Raw genomic sequence first — 16824 nt, 5'->3', positions numbered from 1 at the left:
ATAATATATATACTATCAGCGTATATAAGATTTACTCAAATTTTTATGCCTTTTAAAAATAGGAAAACGGTGAATAAATTTTTGCTGTATTGATGAAAGAAGAGTGTTTTCAATAAAAGCTTAAACTGCTCCCACGCCCTTCATCTATACTAGCTGTATTTCTCAAGATTGTGTCACATAAATTTGCACTGAAGATTCAGAACAGTTTAGAAAGACTTCACTGGAATAATTAAATTCCAAAACAGTAATTAACAACTTCAAAAAAACTAATCTTCTTTTTCCAGGCCAGGAGAATTTTACACCTATGGTAATACGAGGATTCCTTGTTTGCTTTTTTTAATCCAAACTGGCACAAAAGATTACTGGCACTAAACTCACTTTTTTCATTTTCAGGAACCAATTATATGCCCAATCACTAAAATCTACTTAACTTATTTAGTACTCTTGGTTGGCAGAAGAGCTTAAATGCCTTCTGAGTCCAACAATACATTCCCCAGCTCCTGCACAACAGATCCTGCAGGTCACTTCAACTCAGCTCCACTTAAGTATGAAAAAGCCTGCTAATGCCCAAATCTCTTAGTTGAAATATTAGCATCTGCAAAGCTCCCTCTAGAGCTGTAATCCCAATAGGAATGACAGAAATCAACTCACATTTCTACTCTTGGCATTTTTGCATTTTGATTGGCCAAATGGAACTAATACCTCCATCCATCCACTTCCTTTCCCACCCAACATTTTTCCTTGATTCTAGCACCTGTGTCCATAAATTTTTTTTTTTGGGGTTTTCTTTTCTCCCTTGCTGGAAAATGAGCTTCATGGGCAAGTTAAAGATCACGAAAGTATTTCTCCAGTTTCATTCAGCTAATGCAAATGCTGGAAAATAAAAAAAATTAAAACCCATTTTACTGAAAGCAAGTTGCGAAAGCTTAATCATACAAGTTGACCTCCTCTGAACGCAAGAAACCAAATTATTCTACCATGACATTCTTACATAACAGTAACTAGCTGGTATTCCTTCTGGCACTGAAGCCATTACTACCATTAATGCCTGGTTTGTTAGAAAGCAACATAAAAGTGTAGTCATTATGTAACAAATCAGTCATAGATTAACAGATTAGTTATTAGTCCAAGAAGAGGGAGCAGAGCAAAGTTCAATTGTTTCTCTCTTTAGCAATTAGCTGAAGAATAGGTGTGCATGTCCTGAATCCTTGCTCATGCTGAAACAAATCTCCAATGGTCTCTAAAGAAAGAAAGAAAGTGGAAACCTATGTATATCTTGACAATTACAATTTTAGTTGCTTGCTTTTGACAGAGAACCAAGAGACCAAGGTACAACACATACTTCTAGATAAATGGCAGGTGACCTTTTGCTGAGCAACATTCGAAGAGCTCAAACAGCATGCGTATCTACAAACACTTCCAAAAATAGTTAGAGGAGGAACACATTCTTCTAGATAAATGGCGCAGATCACAAGTCTTAACAATATTAACTGAAGATCAAGCTTCTCCAGAAGGTAACGGTGGTTGAGTTGAATCAGTGCTCGTTGAATCGCCATCATAGCTCCAAAGTTCTCTCAACTCACCTCTCACCAAACCCAATATAACACAAAGTCCTGTGTTATAAGAAATCCAGTGAAGGCAACAAGATGGGGCAAAGAATTAGTGGTAAATGAGGTTCACAAATACAATAAAAACAGATAGCACGGGGATAGCAGAAATTCATACCTAATGTGCAAGGAACAAGGTACAGGAGAGCAGGTTGACCATGTCCATCCATTAGATACAAGCCTAAGTAAGTAAAGAACAAGCCTGCAAAAATACATCACCATGTTAAACAAGAAATTGAGAACAGTATCTGATACAGTTTCCTATAAATCCAAGTAGAAGTCTAACTGGACAAGAATAAACATAACCAGAATTTGTAAAACCGATAAAAGGGCAGAACACAAGTTATGGGAAATAAATCACTATAAAGTATCCGTTCCTTCAGTGAAGGAACCACATAAGTTCATAAAAAACTTTATTAGCTCTACGCTCATTTTGAGGGATTTGACCACTCTCTTTTGGAGTTCCGCTCCACTTACTAATTTTTAGTACTCTAATTGGTCTAAAGATCTTCCAGCTGATTCACGTACTAGAAGTTCAGCTTTATAGCACACATCCATATAAAGATGTTTCCTCCTTGGACTTGAAAGACTACATCTTAACTTTACCTAAAATATGTTGTATCTTGCAACATGATAGCCCTGTCTTCTTAAGAGCCTATGCTCCCATCTCTCTCCCGCTCTCTCTCTCTCTCTCTCTCTGTGCTGAATCATGTTGCTCTGTTGTCAATTAATCGTCTATCTCTCTCTCTCTCTCTCTCTGTGTGTTGACTCAAGTTGCTTGGCTGTAGACTAATCAAAGTTTCTCTTCCTTGAAAACACTCAACTGATCTTTGCAAGCACATTCACTACAAGACATCCAAAACCCTGCAAAAAATTCTCTTCCCTTGCTTGTAATTTGTCTTAGAATAGGCTTGCCAAGAATAAATGAAGGGAGCTCTTTTTTTTTTTTGGCAAGGAAAGAGAAGAGTATCCATGTTGCATTAAGGGTCCGTTTGTTTCAGGTGAAAATGTTTTCCAGGAAAATATTTTCCTAATTTCCCGTGTTTGGTTGCACAAAAGTTACTGAAAACATTTTCCTATGTAAAATATTTTCACTCATCTTATGGAAAACAACTTCCCTTCCAAACTTACTGAAGTTGTTTTCTGAAATGCATGCATCCCGCCTGTAATATGTTCCAAATTTACTGAAAACATCTTGTAGTATGTTCTTTTTTTTTTTAGTGTAAACAGGAGGATTCGAACCCAAGACCTTTTCCTTACACTCTCTCCCCCGTACCACCCAACCCAACCCAACCCTCCCCCTAGTATATTCAAAATAAAAAAAAAAAACTTCATCCTGCTCATTCTATGCTAGTAATTAATTATGTATAATAAGGACATTCTTTTCTAGAGAAACTTTCAGCAGTGAGAGTGCAAGATATATGTCACAATAAGCATTGCATGTGATTGATATTTGACACTAAATGGCCAGCAATTTGTTTATTGCTTGAGGAGATATTTTTTATTCATATATACATTTCTCCAAGATTTTTTAAAGTTAAACAATGAGATAAGTTTTCTTATTTTACATGGGAAGAAGTATGTAGTTATAATGTGTAGAAAGTAAAGATAGAGATAAAAGTGAAAATATTTCAAAAGTTAAACAAACACCAGAAAAATGAAGTAAGAAAATATTTTCAATAAACTAACCAAACACCTGAAAATGATGAAAGGGAAATGATTTTCATGGAAAATTACTTCCACGGAAAATATTTTCCCAAGGAAAACATTTTACTTCCAACCAAACAGACCCTAAATGTAGTTGTTTTACAAAGATCATAGTGAAGGAAACAAAAGTCAATGCTACTAACCACATGCATAGCCAATGGCCAACCAAAGGAAGTATCCATTTCGACCAGTCTTCTTTTTGGCTTTATCAAATCTGCAGCAAAAAATCACACACACTACTTACCAAATAAACAAAAGAACATACAAGAGAAACAGGAGAACAGCTCAAAAAAACTAACCACTCTATAAAATAACTACGTTGCTGCAACAAAGGAATGAGAAGAAATAAAAACTTTTTACAATGAGAAAAATCTAACAAGCATACAAAGCCTAAGCCTAATCAATACTACTTGGTTATACATGTCTACTTAAACAGCAAGTTATGTAAGGATTCGAGAACAGGTCCTGGTTGAGAAACATTGCAATGTTAAATAAAATTTGACATTTTCTAGAAATATTAGCCAAATGAAAACACCAATGCAGCATACTGGAAAGGCATCACAACATACTACTATTCATAAGATTGTATGAAAACAAAAAGCTACCTATGTGCAAAGGAAACAAGCAAACCGGGGAAGAGTATGTCCCCAAAGCCAATCATGTTATAACCACCCCAAGGATCAAAAAATCGAGGAATTCTCAAGAGCATCGGGATTGATTCTCCGCCAGCCTTGTCACCTTGAGCAACCTACAAAGAACAAACAAATAAATGACATCTAAAATTTGAAAAAGCTCGAGAAATTGATTGCTAAACCAAAACTATTAAGATAAAAAATGACAAAACAGCCAAAAATACAGCAACAGTTTGGTTGGTATTCGCGACTAATAAACCTAGAATACTTCAAAACCTGAAATTGTTAATGCAATAGTCACAGACACAAAGTAACCCCTCACATAATGGACGGTTTATCTTGAGCAAAATAACCAAGTTCTTGAATGATTCGAACATCTAAATTATCGTGAAGTGAAATCAACTAAGGAAAAGATGAAATCATCAATTAAGTTTTACAAAAGAAAAGAAGAGTTTTATGTCAAGCTTAAAAGTGAGTTCAAGGATCTATTAACTAAATGAATCCATCAAACCAACCATCTATGAGATGTATTGAGGAAAAGAAAGCAGAATAAGTGGAACACAATCCAAGTAGCTCTAGAAAATTGCAACGTTGTCGGAATTGCATATGAATTAAAGAGCATCAACAATCCAAAAACCTCCTTTCAAAATTAATAGAACTAAAATAACTAATAGCCTAAACCTTCCCAGTAATCCTGCAGAAAAATCACCTCTCATGCAACTGCCAAAGATGTTTACTGATCATTCAATAAAAGTTCCTAACAGAAGGGAATCAACAAATCACAAGTCAACCAAGACCCTATGCCCAAAGTTACAAATCAGTTGGAGCAGTTCTCCGGAAGAAGGGTTAAATATGAATTGAGTAGCAATCAACTTTATAACCACGCCAAGTTTAAAAAAGTTAATGATGTAAGGTAAAACATATTAGAAAACTAATATGGACACTAGCAAGAACATAACCTGCATTGATTCAATGTCAACATTAACATCTGAAAAGCTAATAAAATCATCGAAGGCAATATGCTTATTACATATATTGTACCCATGCTGAACTTTTCAAAATTTTGTTAGCACATCCTCTCAATCACACTATCCACTACTTCATAAGAGATCAGTGGCAAGTCATTCAAATACTCATCCTAAAGTATAGAAGGAAAAAAATGGACTAGGGAAGAAGACTAGAACAGAATTTAACTTGATGGAAGCAAAAACAGAGGCTCCAACCAAAGCTGAAAAACCTTAACCATCCATCTCTCCAGCCCATTGCTTGCAGGCTTTAAAAAGAATCAATTGGCCCATGTGGAAAAATTGGCCAGCATTTAGGGTAAAAGAGGGAAGGAACATGACAGAAAAAGGATGCTTTGTGAAATACAATCTGATTTCAATTCTCTCATATTCCAAATGGTCAGGCCATACACTGCATAAATTACCCTCAACGAGAAATAAACTGTTTGTCTCTTCCTTTCATATATTTGCTCCTATTTGGGGTGGGTGACTACCAAAATCAATATACAAATGCGGGATCTAAGCTTTGAGTATAGACATTTATGGAGTTTAGAGGTTAAAGTACAATAAAAACATAGGAAGGTAACCCAAAAGTAAATAATGTCAATCCACACACCATTTCCAATATTTTATCGCCTCTAAATTTAACTAGCAATACTTTCCACTGACTTTATAAGTTTAATGGTTAAGAAAAGTAAACTAGAAGAATTTAGTGAGATGCAAAAAGAATGTAGCTGATCTCTGCAATAAAATTACTGTTCACCTTGACAACAAAGAAAAACATCTTTATAGGAAAAGAGAACGTACCGCTATCATAACGCTGTCATGGAAAATGTAAGGCGACAGGAACACCCAGAAGATGTCATAAAGAAAAGCGCAACATAGAAGCACAGTAGCAACCTAAATTAAAACAAAATTCTCATAAGCTGGGAAGGAAAAAGCACGGCATAAGCAAGCAAGTGTAGAAAGATATGGAGAGGTTGCACCTCTGGCCTCACAAACCTTTATATTAGGTAATTGTGCCAACTGCAAGACAGTTATCATCAAACAGATGCCCTGACAACAAAATTACAGACGGTCATCCTCAAAATTTAGAATGATTGCAGAAAAGGAAGAGAATGAAAAACAAAACTTTGCAACGGCCAGTTTTAGATGTTAGATCTTTTCAGAACAATACAAAAATGCAAAATTAAACTTTTTTCTTAAGCAAAATGGAACAAATTAACCTACATAACTAACTTTAATAAGAGTAACTTTAACAAGAATAAGATGGCCACATATAGATGGCTAAATCTAATACGAAGAGAACACAGTTCTTCAGGTTAATGCTAGAGCTCGCAGAGATATCCTGTCAACATTTAGAGTCCAAATAGAATAACAAAGATCACCTAGCCATCCAACTTTCCCCAGAACAATGATATCTGAATTAGGACAGCAAAATCATGCAGTGCTTTATATTGGTAAGATAGCACCCCTTACGCTTAAGTTTCTTTAATCTTACTTTAAACTGTAAATATGAAGAACTGCTAATTAAGAAAAAAATTCCAAAAAAGACTCTAAGCTCATAAAACACAATAAAAGATTTTCTCATAGGTACGCAACGGAAAAAAGCGAATTGCAGAAGAAGAGAAGAAAACACCCAGCTCCGTCTAGGACTTTATCAAGCCATACTCAATGTGGCTGGAGGAAACCATGCTCAACAAAGTAGTAGTTTTAGCCCAACCACGTACTAGCCTCCAACCACAAGTTAGAAGAAAGGATAGACAAAGAGTACTGATTAAATAGAGTAAATTGTTTAGACGATGCTACAAGCTCTAGTAGTACCTCATCTTTCAGCAATTAAACTCCTAGACGCTCGGTATTCTTATAGGCTACAGACAAAAACAAGAAGGAAAAAAAAATATCGTATGTTTACGTAAATCCAAAATAAATAACCATAAGAGCATCATCCCCACCTGCCACTGCATCAGCATGCGTGGCAAATAAAAAAAAAGAGCTAAACCATAGTTCACATGAAAAAGGAAATCAATATCATTCACCATCAGAACAAAAGAGAAGTCTCAAGAATACCATGCTGGTATCATGTTTCTTACACACTCCAAGAAATGCTAGTATATCTACTCCCGTGCAGCCAATTACCATATCAAAACAGCAAGCAAACATTGCAAAATGGGCATGTAATAAACCAAGGAAGACTTAAGCCATACTTACAAGAATATCCTGGCCTATCCAGGAGTATGATGCCTTACGATTTGCAGCCCAGAAAATGGCAAAAGCCAAGCAAAATAGCAACACTACCAGAGAGAGAATGGAGACCTCTCCTAGAAGTGGCAAATTGACAGTTTTCCTTCCACAATTTTTGCATTTGCTGCTCAATTAACAAGAAAATATAAATATTCAGAGTGCAGGAGGATTTATTAAGCACATAAAAACAATTGACAGGTTAGGATGAGGGGAAAAGAAAAGAGTAAGTGAACTGTACCTCAGAACAAGAGATACTATACAAGAATGCATTCCCTGCCAAAAAGTATTGCCCACAGAAAAGTACATATTAACGGAGTGAAGAGGCAAAAAGGTTGTTTAGAGTATTATCACATTTTAGCATGAAGAGAAATATAGCAGAATCAAATGAATGGCCACACAAAATCATAAATCAAGTTGAAAGGAGTTGAATAATTCTTTAAATTGCAAGGCAAGCTTCACAAAGAAAAATAAACTTGTTGGCAGATACAAATAAGGGAACTCTATAAATACTAATATATTTAAATTTGTCACAAGAAACAGATTTGTCATCCCACAGTATTTTTCACCTTAATAAAGTTTTAGATACACAATTGAATGCACTCATACACAATAATGAGCAACCTTTCTACTTCTTCAAGCTACTAGAGGACCAAGAAAAGGAAAAAGTAGACATAGGAAATGGTAAGATCCATAATAAATGGATAAGTTACATCACACCAAACAAGTAGGAGAAAAAAGTGATCAGATTAAGATCAGATCAATCCAGGAACCTCTTCAGCAGGAGTAATGATGTAAAGCCTATTAATTTGTCAAATCATTTTGCTCAGTCTACCAGAAAATGAGCTATCGTTAATATTACAGATTGGTGTTATTCTCTTAGTTGTCCGTTCAGGTTGATTGGATTAATACACACCAAAAAATGAAGAAACAGAAATAAGAAAATAAGCATTCTTAGATGGGGAATTTGATCAAATGAAGAAATGAATTTGATTTGTGACATCCTCTGCATTAGCTTAGGCTCAATCCTTGTTTTTTTCCCAAGTCTGTAAATCAGACGAAGCAGTTCAATGTTTTTACATCTTTCACCAGCATTTCATAAAAGAATTAAATGGCAAGGAACACCAAAATACCAAACTCAATACACATAAGAGCAACTATGAGACAAACAGATCAATAATCTATTCGTTCTTACATTGTACTCTACAAAATTTCAGTGTGCAATATTCATTATTTTCCATTTTACACTATTTCTGCGGACGGAAAAAAAGCCTGGGTACCCCAAACATCTTTGGTCTCTAAACCTCGGGTTGAAAATCCATCAAAAGGAGAACCGGCAGGTGTTGGATGTCTATGTTTATCCACAATGATATTGAGTAAAGAGATAAAATTAAATACCTCAACCGCACCAAGACAGAAAAGTACGATCAGCACCCAGACAAACCAAGTTGACATAAATAAGTAAAGCAGCACCAGAAATGTGGACGCTGATATGACAAAAATAATAGCACTCTTAGTATTAATGCTGATAATCTCCTTCTCTGTTTCTTCCTTGGCAGCATTTGATGATTCCTAGCAAGCATAGAAGAAAACTTAATCCAGGGATCTTTAAATCAAAATTGGAAGAGGTTGAGCACAGACATTTTGTGCACTGCCATTTACATAGAATGCCAAAACCCAATGAACAAGGAGAAAAAAAATGCATGCTATGCAAGGCATATCATGAACAATGGCTCTTATAAAAAGAAGCAACTTTGCAGTGGCTATGTTCCTCAAAATATCACATGTTTTTGCTTAATTTCAACATCAAGTACACTGCTGATAAGAAGAAACTTTGGTTTTGATTCTTCATGTGATCAAGACTACATGAGAGCATTTATAATTCAATCTTCACAAAGTTGACTTAACTATGTTAAGATTGAACTTATCTTCCATAACTTGCATTCTATTGATGCCAATAATGCATCCACATGCGAGTAACATATAGGGGTCAACTTGTTTTGGATTGCGCCTTTGCTTATTAACAACAGCTATTGAAAGTTCCCCTTCACATTAAACAGTTTAAAAAAACTTGCAAGCTTGGCTTCTTAATAAATGATCCTTCTTGGAGTAGGAACCTAAAATATACATAATCATAGTTGTATAGACTAAAATGCAAAAGTAGGTATAATCACTTTGACAGAAGTCCACACTAAACCACCAGGGATTTAGCCCCTTTCTGCATCCCAAAAAGAAAAGATTAAGATGCCTGGATTACAGAAGCCAGAAGTTACAAGACATATGAATGGGCATCTAAACCATACCAAGTATAAAATAGTTTGGGAAAGATAGAATTTCCTATAGAAACCAGCCTGAATTAGCAGGAAAGTTTTAACTAAGCTTATTTTGCAAAAGGATTCCACCAGGCATCATGATAACAAAAGGACAAACAAATAAGATCCCAATAGTATTTACAAATAACTAGGTAATCATAATTAGGCTATCAAAGCCCCATAACAATTTGCATAGCATGAAAAGCCAAATCAAAATTGATGAATGCTAAGCAAGACAATTTAAAAATTTTAAGTACATGACCAACAAAAGCAAAATCTAAGTACTAGGAAATTCAGGGCTAGTTGAGGAGATCGCTTTTGTACCTTAGGTGACAATTCATTATAGCGTTCATCAGTTTGCTCAGATGCTGTAAACTCTGACCAAAGTGATGCGCAAACAAGTGTTCCAACAGCCATCAACCATAAGAATACCACAGAAAAGTCGACAATTGGGCGATTTGGTGAATATAACAAAATTTCCACTACAGTGAACAATGCAAAATCGTTATAACTGAAATCATCAATGTGAAGACATTAAGCACATCCATAGCACACAGAAAAATGAATAAAAGATCTGCAAAAAGAAGATGAACACATGTAGCAAATAAAGACGCATCAATTTTTTTTTTTTTTAAAAGAAAGGAGACACAATGTATATGCGTATATGTTTGCAGTGTGTACATGTGTGCATATACATGTTATTTTGAAATTATATATTTCAAAATGAAAAATTAGATTTTAACAAATAAAAATCTGCAGAAAGAAGAAGAAGATGTGCAGCAAATAAAGAAGCATCGATGTGAGATAAAAATGGGAAAAAAAAAAGAAAGAAAGACAGACACAGTATTTACATATATGTTTGTGCATGTGTGTGTATGTGTATAACTGTTATTTCGAACATATATGTTTCAAGATGAAAATTAGGTTTTCTATTTCAGAAAAAAAAGGCATATATCAAATATAATTGATAGGATAATATTATGACACATAAATTGCCAAGCCAACAAAAAGGGCAACACTTACATGGCAGTGAGTGATAATCACATTAATAAACCATGAAAGCAGCACAGAACAACTATTGGTAATTGAATATAATTACCAACTCAATCACAAGTTCTTGAAACTGTTCTGCGAATTATTACAGAATCATTACCAAACCCTGCATAATTATTACACCATGTCCATTCTTTTTTATTCCTTTTTCCATTCCCCTTTAAACTATGCCACCCACAAGTTTTCCATCTTGTCAATAGGATATTAGGTATGTTAAACATGCCAAATCTTGAACAAAATAAATAAAGTCAATGCTCACCACTATGTCCACCAGACATAGATTGTTTTAAAACCTCTCCTCCTGACTTTGAAATCATTACAACTGGGATTGTAATGTTTAAGTTAGTATCTTTTTCAGAACATCCCATCTCTATGAGATCTGCATAAAATCAGAGGAAGAAAAAGTGTCATTCTTGGGAAAGAACATGTGCTGCATAACCTATTAGTTTAAAAAATATGCATATGCTAAGAGAGAACAATATGCTCTTGTGTGTGTGTAAGAAGAGAAAATTCACTCATCATTGTCCAATGATCTGATATTAGAAAAGAATCAAGGTAATAACCTTCTGCATCATTTATTATCAAAAGTCCGGCAGCACCTTGTGCTTGTGCAACTTCAGCCTTGGTTGTAAAATCACAATCACCACGAAAGGCGAGCACAATGGAGCCTGACAACTACACAGATTACAACACAAACCATTTGCAATGTAATTAAAACTCATAATGATATAGAAAACAATGGCTTCTCATAATCACATGAAAGAGACAGTGACTTCTTAAATTTATATGCAAAAAATACTCCACTAGTGTACAGTAGGTGTCCCTCATGCATGTCCTTTGCTAAGTGATTCTCATACACGAATTACTTTCTCAAATCTATTATCTATAATATGAAAAAAGGAACAAGATTAGTTTCTTCATATTATAAAAAAAAAAATAGATTTCCTAAGTCTGTATCTTAAAACAAGACAAGACATTTATGAATTTTATACAATCACTAACCGAACTAAACGTTGAGTACTCAAGGTATCAATAGCTTGTCATCAGATGTTTAAGATGAATATTAGCAAACCGAAAGGATACAAATCCTAAACTTCAGCATTACCTCACATGTTTCATTCAAGGTTTTCTCATGAACAAGCATGTATTTCAAAATTCACAATCCCTATTTCTCTTGGGCAATAATAAGCAAGAGAATTTTGTATAAAATAAATATACCTTGGAAGTGGAACTAGTACAGCCACTCAATGGATTAGAAACCACAGCAGGCAATTTGGAGCCTTTTTCAGCTTCAGTAGGCAACAAAGAACCAAATGAAGCACTTATCCCACTTAATGTTTCGTCTTCATCGCCATTGACCCATGATTTGACCTTAACCTGTAAAATATGTGGGATTCAGTGTATTGCTGAAGCAATAACCTCATTGATAGTAAAATTTTATAACATGAATCTTATATGATGATTGCAATTCCATCTTCTCCGTGGCTGCTTATCTACTTATATGAGAGAAAAATTATATGGATGCTCCTCTGTGAATCAATAAACAGTTTTTCACTATTATCTGTAGATTATAACACCAAACAATAACAATCAACCAGATGGCACAAATAAAAGAAGTCATTCTGAAACCAAAATTATATACTTATATATCACCAGAGATCTTAAAACCCAAAAGAACCAAAAAAAAAAAAAAAGAATAAACAACTTAACAAAAAATAGCTGCAATTTTGTAAAAGATCAAGAGGCCCCAATTTTCTACTTTCCCTCTGCTAACTTCATCATCCCCAAACAAATCCAGCTTAATCCAATATAACACATTACTATTCTCAGTAGATTTATCTCACAGTTGATGTGCTTTCTTTCCATATTACTCCGAACAGTTCTTATAAACACTCCAGGTCAATCAAATTGCAACTGTTTCCTAGAAATGAAGCATTTCAAAAATTAACCTAGCACAAAAGATTGTTTGCAGTTTGATATTCTGTGCAGATAGATCTCTTTGCTAGCAAAATCCAACACCGAGCCACTCACATTGCAGCCCAGAAATAAAGCATTTTGAAACTTAAGGTAGCACGAAACACTATTTACAGCTTATATCCCCTAAATATAAATTTCTTTACCGTCAAAATAAAATCCGGCAATAACAACCAACATTATGCCCTAACATATTCGTAGAAAACTTCACATCCATGTTGCTAATTCCTACCATCAAGGCCGAAATTAACAAATATACATACTTAAATCGTCTAGCCTTAATTAAGCCCACACATTTCCAGTCAGTGCAAAGCAATTGCTAAATTAAGCAAATTTATTTATTGATTTAAACAGAAACTAAAAAACCAAAATCTAGGAAGTAAAAACCATCAATATTGGGAACTCCACAGAAGTAAAACAACAACAAATTCCACTAGCTGAATGAAGCGGAATAACAATACAGAATAATTAAAATAACCAACAATTTACAAGAATTGGTGAACGAAAAGGAAAAACTTACCAACCGATAAGGGTTGTTGCAGGAGCTAGAATTCAAGGCGTTGGGGGATGGGCGTGAGATATCATCAGCTTCAGCAATTGACGAGCAAAAAAGAAGAACAACAAAACCTAATTGAAAAATTAAACCGAAAGAGGAAGATAAAACTGAAGCCATGACAAACCCAATTGGTTATTATTCACAAAATTTTGGTTTTACTATAGTATTTACATGAATAACTATCGATTAAATCCCCAAAAAATTTTCTTTCCCTCCCTCTTTCTTTTTGGATTTGATTTTTTTTTTTTTTGGAAATTGGGACTGGTTGGAGAGAAAGATGGGAGAAAAAATGGGGAAGAAAGGTAAAAGGAAAAGAAAGGAATATAGAGAGAGAGAGAAAGACGTGGGGAAAAATACTGCTAAAGAAAATCACCCAAATTTGCGTTGGCTCATTTGATACAGAGAGAAGAGAAGAGGGAGAGAGATAACTCTTGAAAGGGTAGTTGGAGCATTAAAATCGCCTTTACTAGCCAACACTGGTTAACACGTTTCTTAATTTTTTAATGTTAAACGTGTTTGCATTAACACGTTTAATTATGTTTTTATTGGAAATACGTTTGTGAATAAAAGGAAAATGGGAGAAAATGGCAAACAATTACTATTGCTATCTAACTATAATTTTAGGATTAATTACAATTTATTTCCTTGACGTATACCCTAATTCTCAGTTTTATCTCCTAATATATATATGTATATATTATATAAACATATATGTGTGTATAAATATATATGTGCATATGTATATGTACATATCATCATTTAATTCTCTACAGGACAAAATTATTTTCCTCTCTCTTTTCTTTATTTTTTCGAACTAGTTTTCTTTTTTCAAATCCTTATTCTTGAGCAACCAAAATATTCCTTTGTTCATTATTATATTCATCAAAGAATTAAATTTTAATTGAATTTTAATTTACTTATTAATTTTTTTACATATAGAAATTTCGACATTAATTTGTGTCTCTTTTATTTGGCATAATCTACCCTAATTAATTTTAGGATTTCCATTCTCTTACTACACGAAGAAATAACATATGTTTTTCTTTTTTCTAATTAATGTTCTTCTCTTTTCAGTCTAAGAAATCAAAGGGAATTTTTTTTATTTTATATCCTTATAATTAGACAATTTGAAATAAATGACTCTTTTTTAACAATCACGTTTACATGCCGATTATTTGGACACTGTTTCGTTCTTTTTCCTTTGAAGAATTTTTAGATCTTTTACTATTTTGATATGCAAATAAATATTAATATATATCCTAGTAAATCAACTTCGCTCCTTTGATACTTTATCATCATACATTAGAGTGATCAAAATTTAGGCACGACTTAAGATTACTTGAGAAAAGAAATAAGAAAAAAGATAAAAAAAAATTTAGCATAATAGAGGGGTAGTTTTGTCTAAGGAGATTAAGTGAGAAAAAAAATATAGTTTAGGAGATAAACAGTAAATATGACTGAGATTTACCCACATGTTTATCCTACGTGACAAAGGATTGATGTATATTCAAGAGTAACATATGAATTATACGGTAAATTAAAATTTGAAGTATCAAACTGCCCGACATAACTTGCTTCACATGTTTAAGGAAAGTGTCAATTATAGAAAAGTGCCAACATATTTATCTAAAGTTCAACTCCAAGTTGATCAATAGAACGATTTTGTGGTGATTCTTAATGGTATATTCAGATTTGCCAGAGTGAAAGGTTTATTCAAAAGTTGTGTCTTAACTATGATATTCATTTGATTTTATTTTGCTAGGAAAAAGATTTAGGAAGGTTCTTTTTTGGCAGGAAAAAAAATTTAAGAGAGTTTAGCTCATGTCATCAATGCAGGTCAAGGCATGTCCTCAATATCATAAGTCACTTAAACAGTTTCATCCTAATCACTTATCAACACAGTTCTCACGTCGTCAATAAAACTCAAATACAAGACCATTGTTGAGAAAGTGGTTCAACCTTACCAGTCGAATCAGTTTGTGTTGACATGATATTTATTTGATAATAGAGTAACATATTTTTAAAAAAGTGTTAAAAAGCACGCCATCCAAATTTAAATTTTTTCACACCATCCGAATTTATATTATTATGGGTATAAAGAATTTTTTCTAGCTATGGTCCTATTAATACCAGGTACCGATAAAAAGTTAATTAAACCACGCTTAAACGTCATCATTAAGCAACTATTGCTGGGAAACAAGTTTATTTAAGCACTAGTGACATGAGAATCAGGCTTTACATTTGGTTAAGCCTTTTGTTTAAAATGATCCTTCCGTTAATTATATGGTTTGCTAAACTTAGGAACTTCTTGTAAATAGCTAATTAACACTTATTTGGCATTCAAAGATAATATAAACATAAACATAAATAATCCTACCATGTTTAGACATATATCAAATATTAAAGAATTAATCCAGATTGAGGACTTGAGTTGCTCTTTATATCATGCATTTTGAATATTTCATGCATGCGAATATTAATTTTTATGTCCCTCTTGATTAAGACATTCAACTTCCACACCATCCTCTGTTTATGGTTATTGACAAAATTCGGGTCTGCATTCTTAGATTTATTTTCGTGCAATAACAGTTTTCAATAGGTTTTTCTGGTTGGACGTTACAAAAGAGGCAATTGCCTCTGATGGAGATCAATATCGAGGTCTTGCACAAAAATGTTTAGGACAGAAGGATTGGGTCGAAATCCTGGGATCTGATCAGGATCAAGACCCCGGGACTACTTCGATACTTTAAGTCCAAGGCAATTATTGTAGAGCTGAGGCAGTGGATGAGGTGAGGATGTTTAGGGGTAAAGGGCAATTATAACGGCAAGAAGGCAGAAGCTGCCTATTTCATTTGGATTCAATCAATAGCTCCCTTTTACTAGATTAGGGCATCGTAAGTTGAAAAATGTCCACATCAAACCGATTCATGTAATCTGCAGTATAATTAGTGTAATTTGTACAGTTTTGATCAATATTTTGAAATTCAGATTGATAAGTGAATCGAACAATTCAACTGGTTTGACCGTTCAACCCTGATTTGGTTATTTTAAAAGTTTTAAAGATAAAAAATTGTTTAATTGGCTAGTTTTTTAGTAGTTTTGACTGGTTCAACCGATTCTTGATCGAATTTGACTGATTCATTTCACATTTCGGGTTGAATATAAATTCAAACAAGTGGCACGGCCAGTTCACGGTTCAATTATCAAATCGACCAGTTCGATCTTATTTTCAAAATATTAGTTTTTATGTAATTGTCAACTTAGTTGCATGAATTGACAAATTCAAGTTCACATTTAAATTGTCGGAGTTAATACCGAAAGTTGAAAGAATTACACAAACCAATTTAAACAAGACAAAACTCAACTTGTGAGACTCTAATCCCCTTTAACATATGGTAAGAAGATATTATTAGATGTTATATCTATGTATCATCAGCCTCTACTGTCTCCATGCTATCTCCATTCCTGATTTAATGTATCTAGTAGGTGGTACCGACATGTTTGTAGCACAGGTGCAGAGTAGATACATAACTTGCTATGGCATTAAAATTTTTTTTTTGGAGCTTTAGATTACTCAAAGTCAATACTTAATAAAGGAGTCCGAAGGGCTGCAACTACAAAGAAATGTAATATTCAAGTTAATATGGAATTAAGGTTTTTCAGTTAACTTAAACAATCCAAAACGTATCTTGTACTACAAATTTTCTGCAGTTCCCTCAATATACACACTAGAAACAC

General features: G+C 33.8%; 1 protein-coding gene across 2 annotated transcripts; it reads right to left on the bottom strand.

Annotated features, from left to right (window-relative positions):
• Nucleotides 1–1142: 1142 nt before the first annotated feature.
• LOC113734680 (signal peptide peptidase-like 3) lies at nt 1143–13514 on the bottom strand. Of its 2 annotated transcripts, XM_027261321.2 has the most exons (15): nt 13051–13514; nt 11775–11933; nt 11120–11231; nt 10816–10935; nt 9828–9985; nt 8590–8763; nt 7433–7467; nt 7162–7318; nt 5953–6006; nt 5758–5850; nt 3920–4062; nt 3458–3528; nt 1726–1809; nt 1492–1613; nt 1143–1407 (listed from the first exon to the last, which is right to left on the bottom strand). In XM_027261321.2, exons 1-14 carry the CDS (start codon nt 13201–13203, stop codon nt 1498–1500), a joined length of 1629 nt encoding a protein of 542 aa, XP_027117122.2. In that variant the 5' UTR covers nt 13204–13514; the 3' UTR covers nt 1143–1407; nt 1492–1497. The 2 variants fall into 2 exon arrangements, with proteins under 2 accessions (XP_027117122.2, XP_027117121.2); XM_027261320.2 differs by having other exon boundaries at nt 1143–1613.
• Nucleotides 13515–16824: the final 3310 nt, after the last annotated feature.

Source organism: Coffea arabica, chromosome 3c (genome assembly GCF_036785885.1).
Source record: "Coffea arabica cultivar ET-39 chromosome 3c, Coffea Arabica ET-39 HiFi, whole genome shotgun sequence".
Taxonomy (NCBI): Eukaryota; Viridiplantae; Streptophyta; class Magnoliopsida; order Gentianales; family Rubiaceae; genus Coffea; species Coffea arabica.
This window is presented reverse-complemented; position numbering and strand designations above follow the sequence as displayed.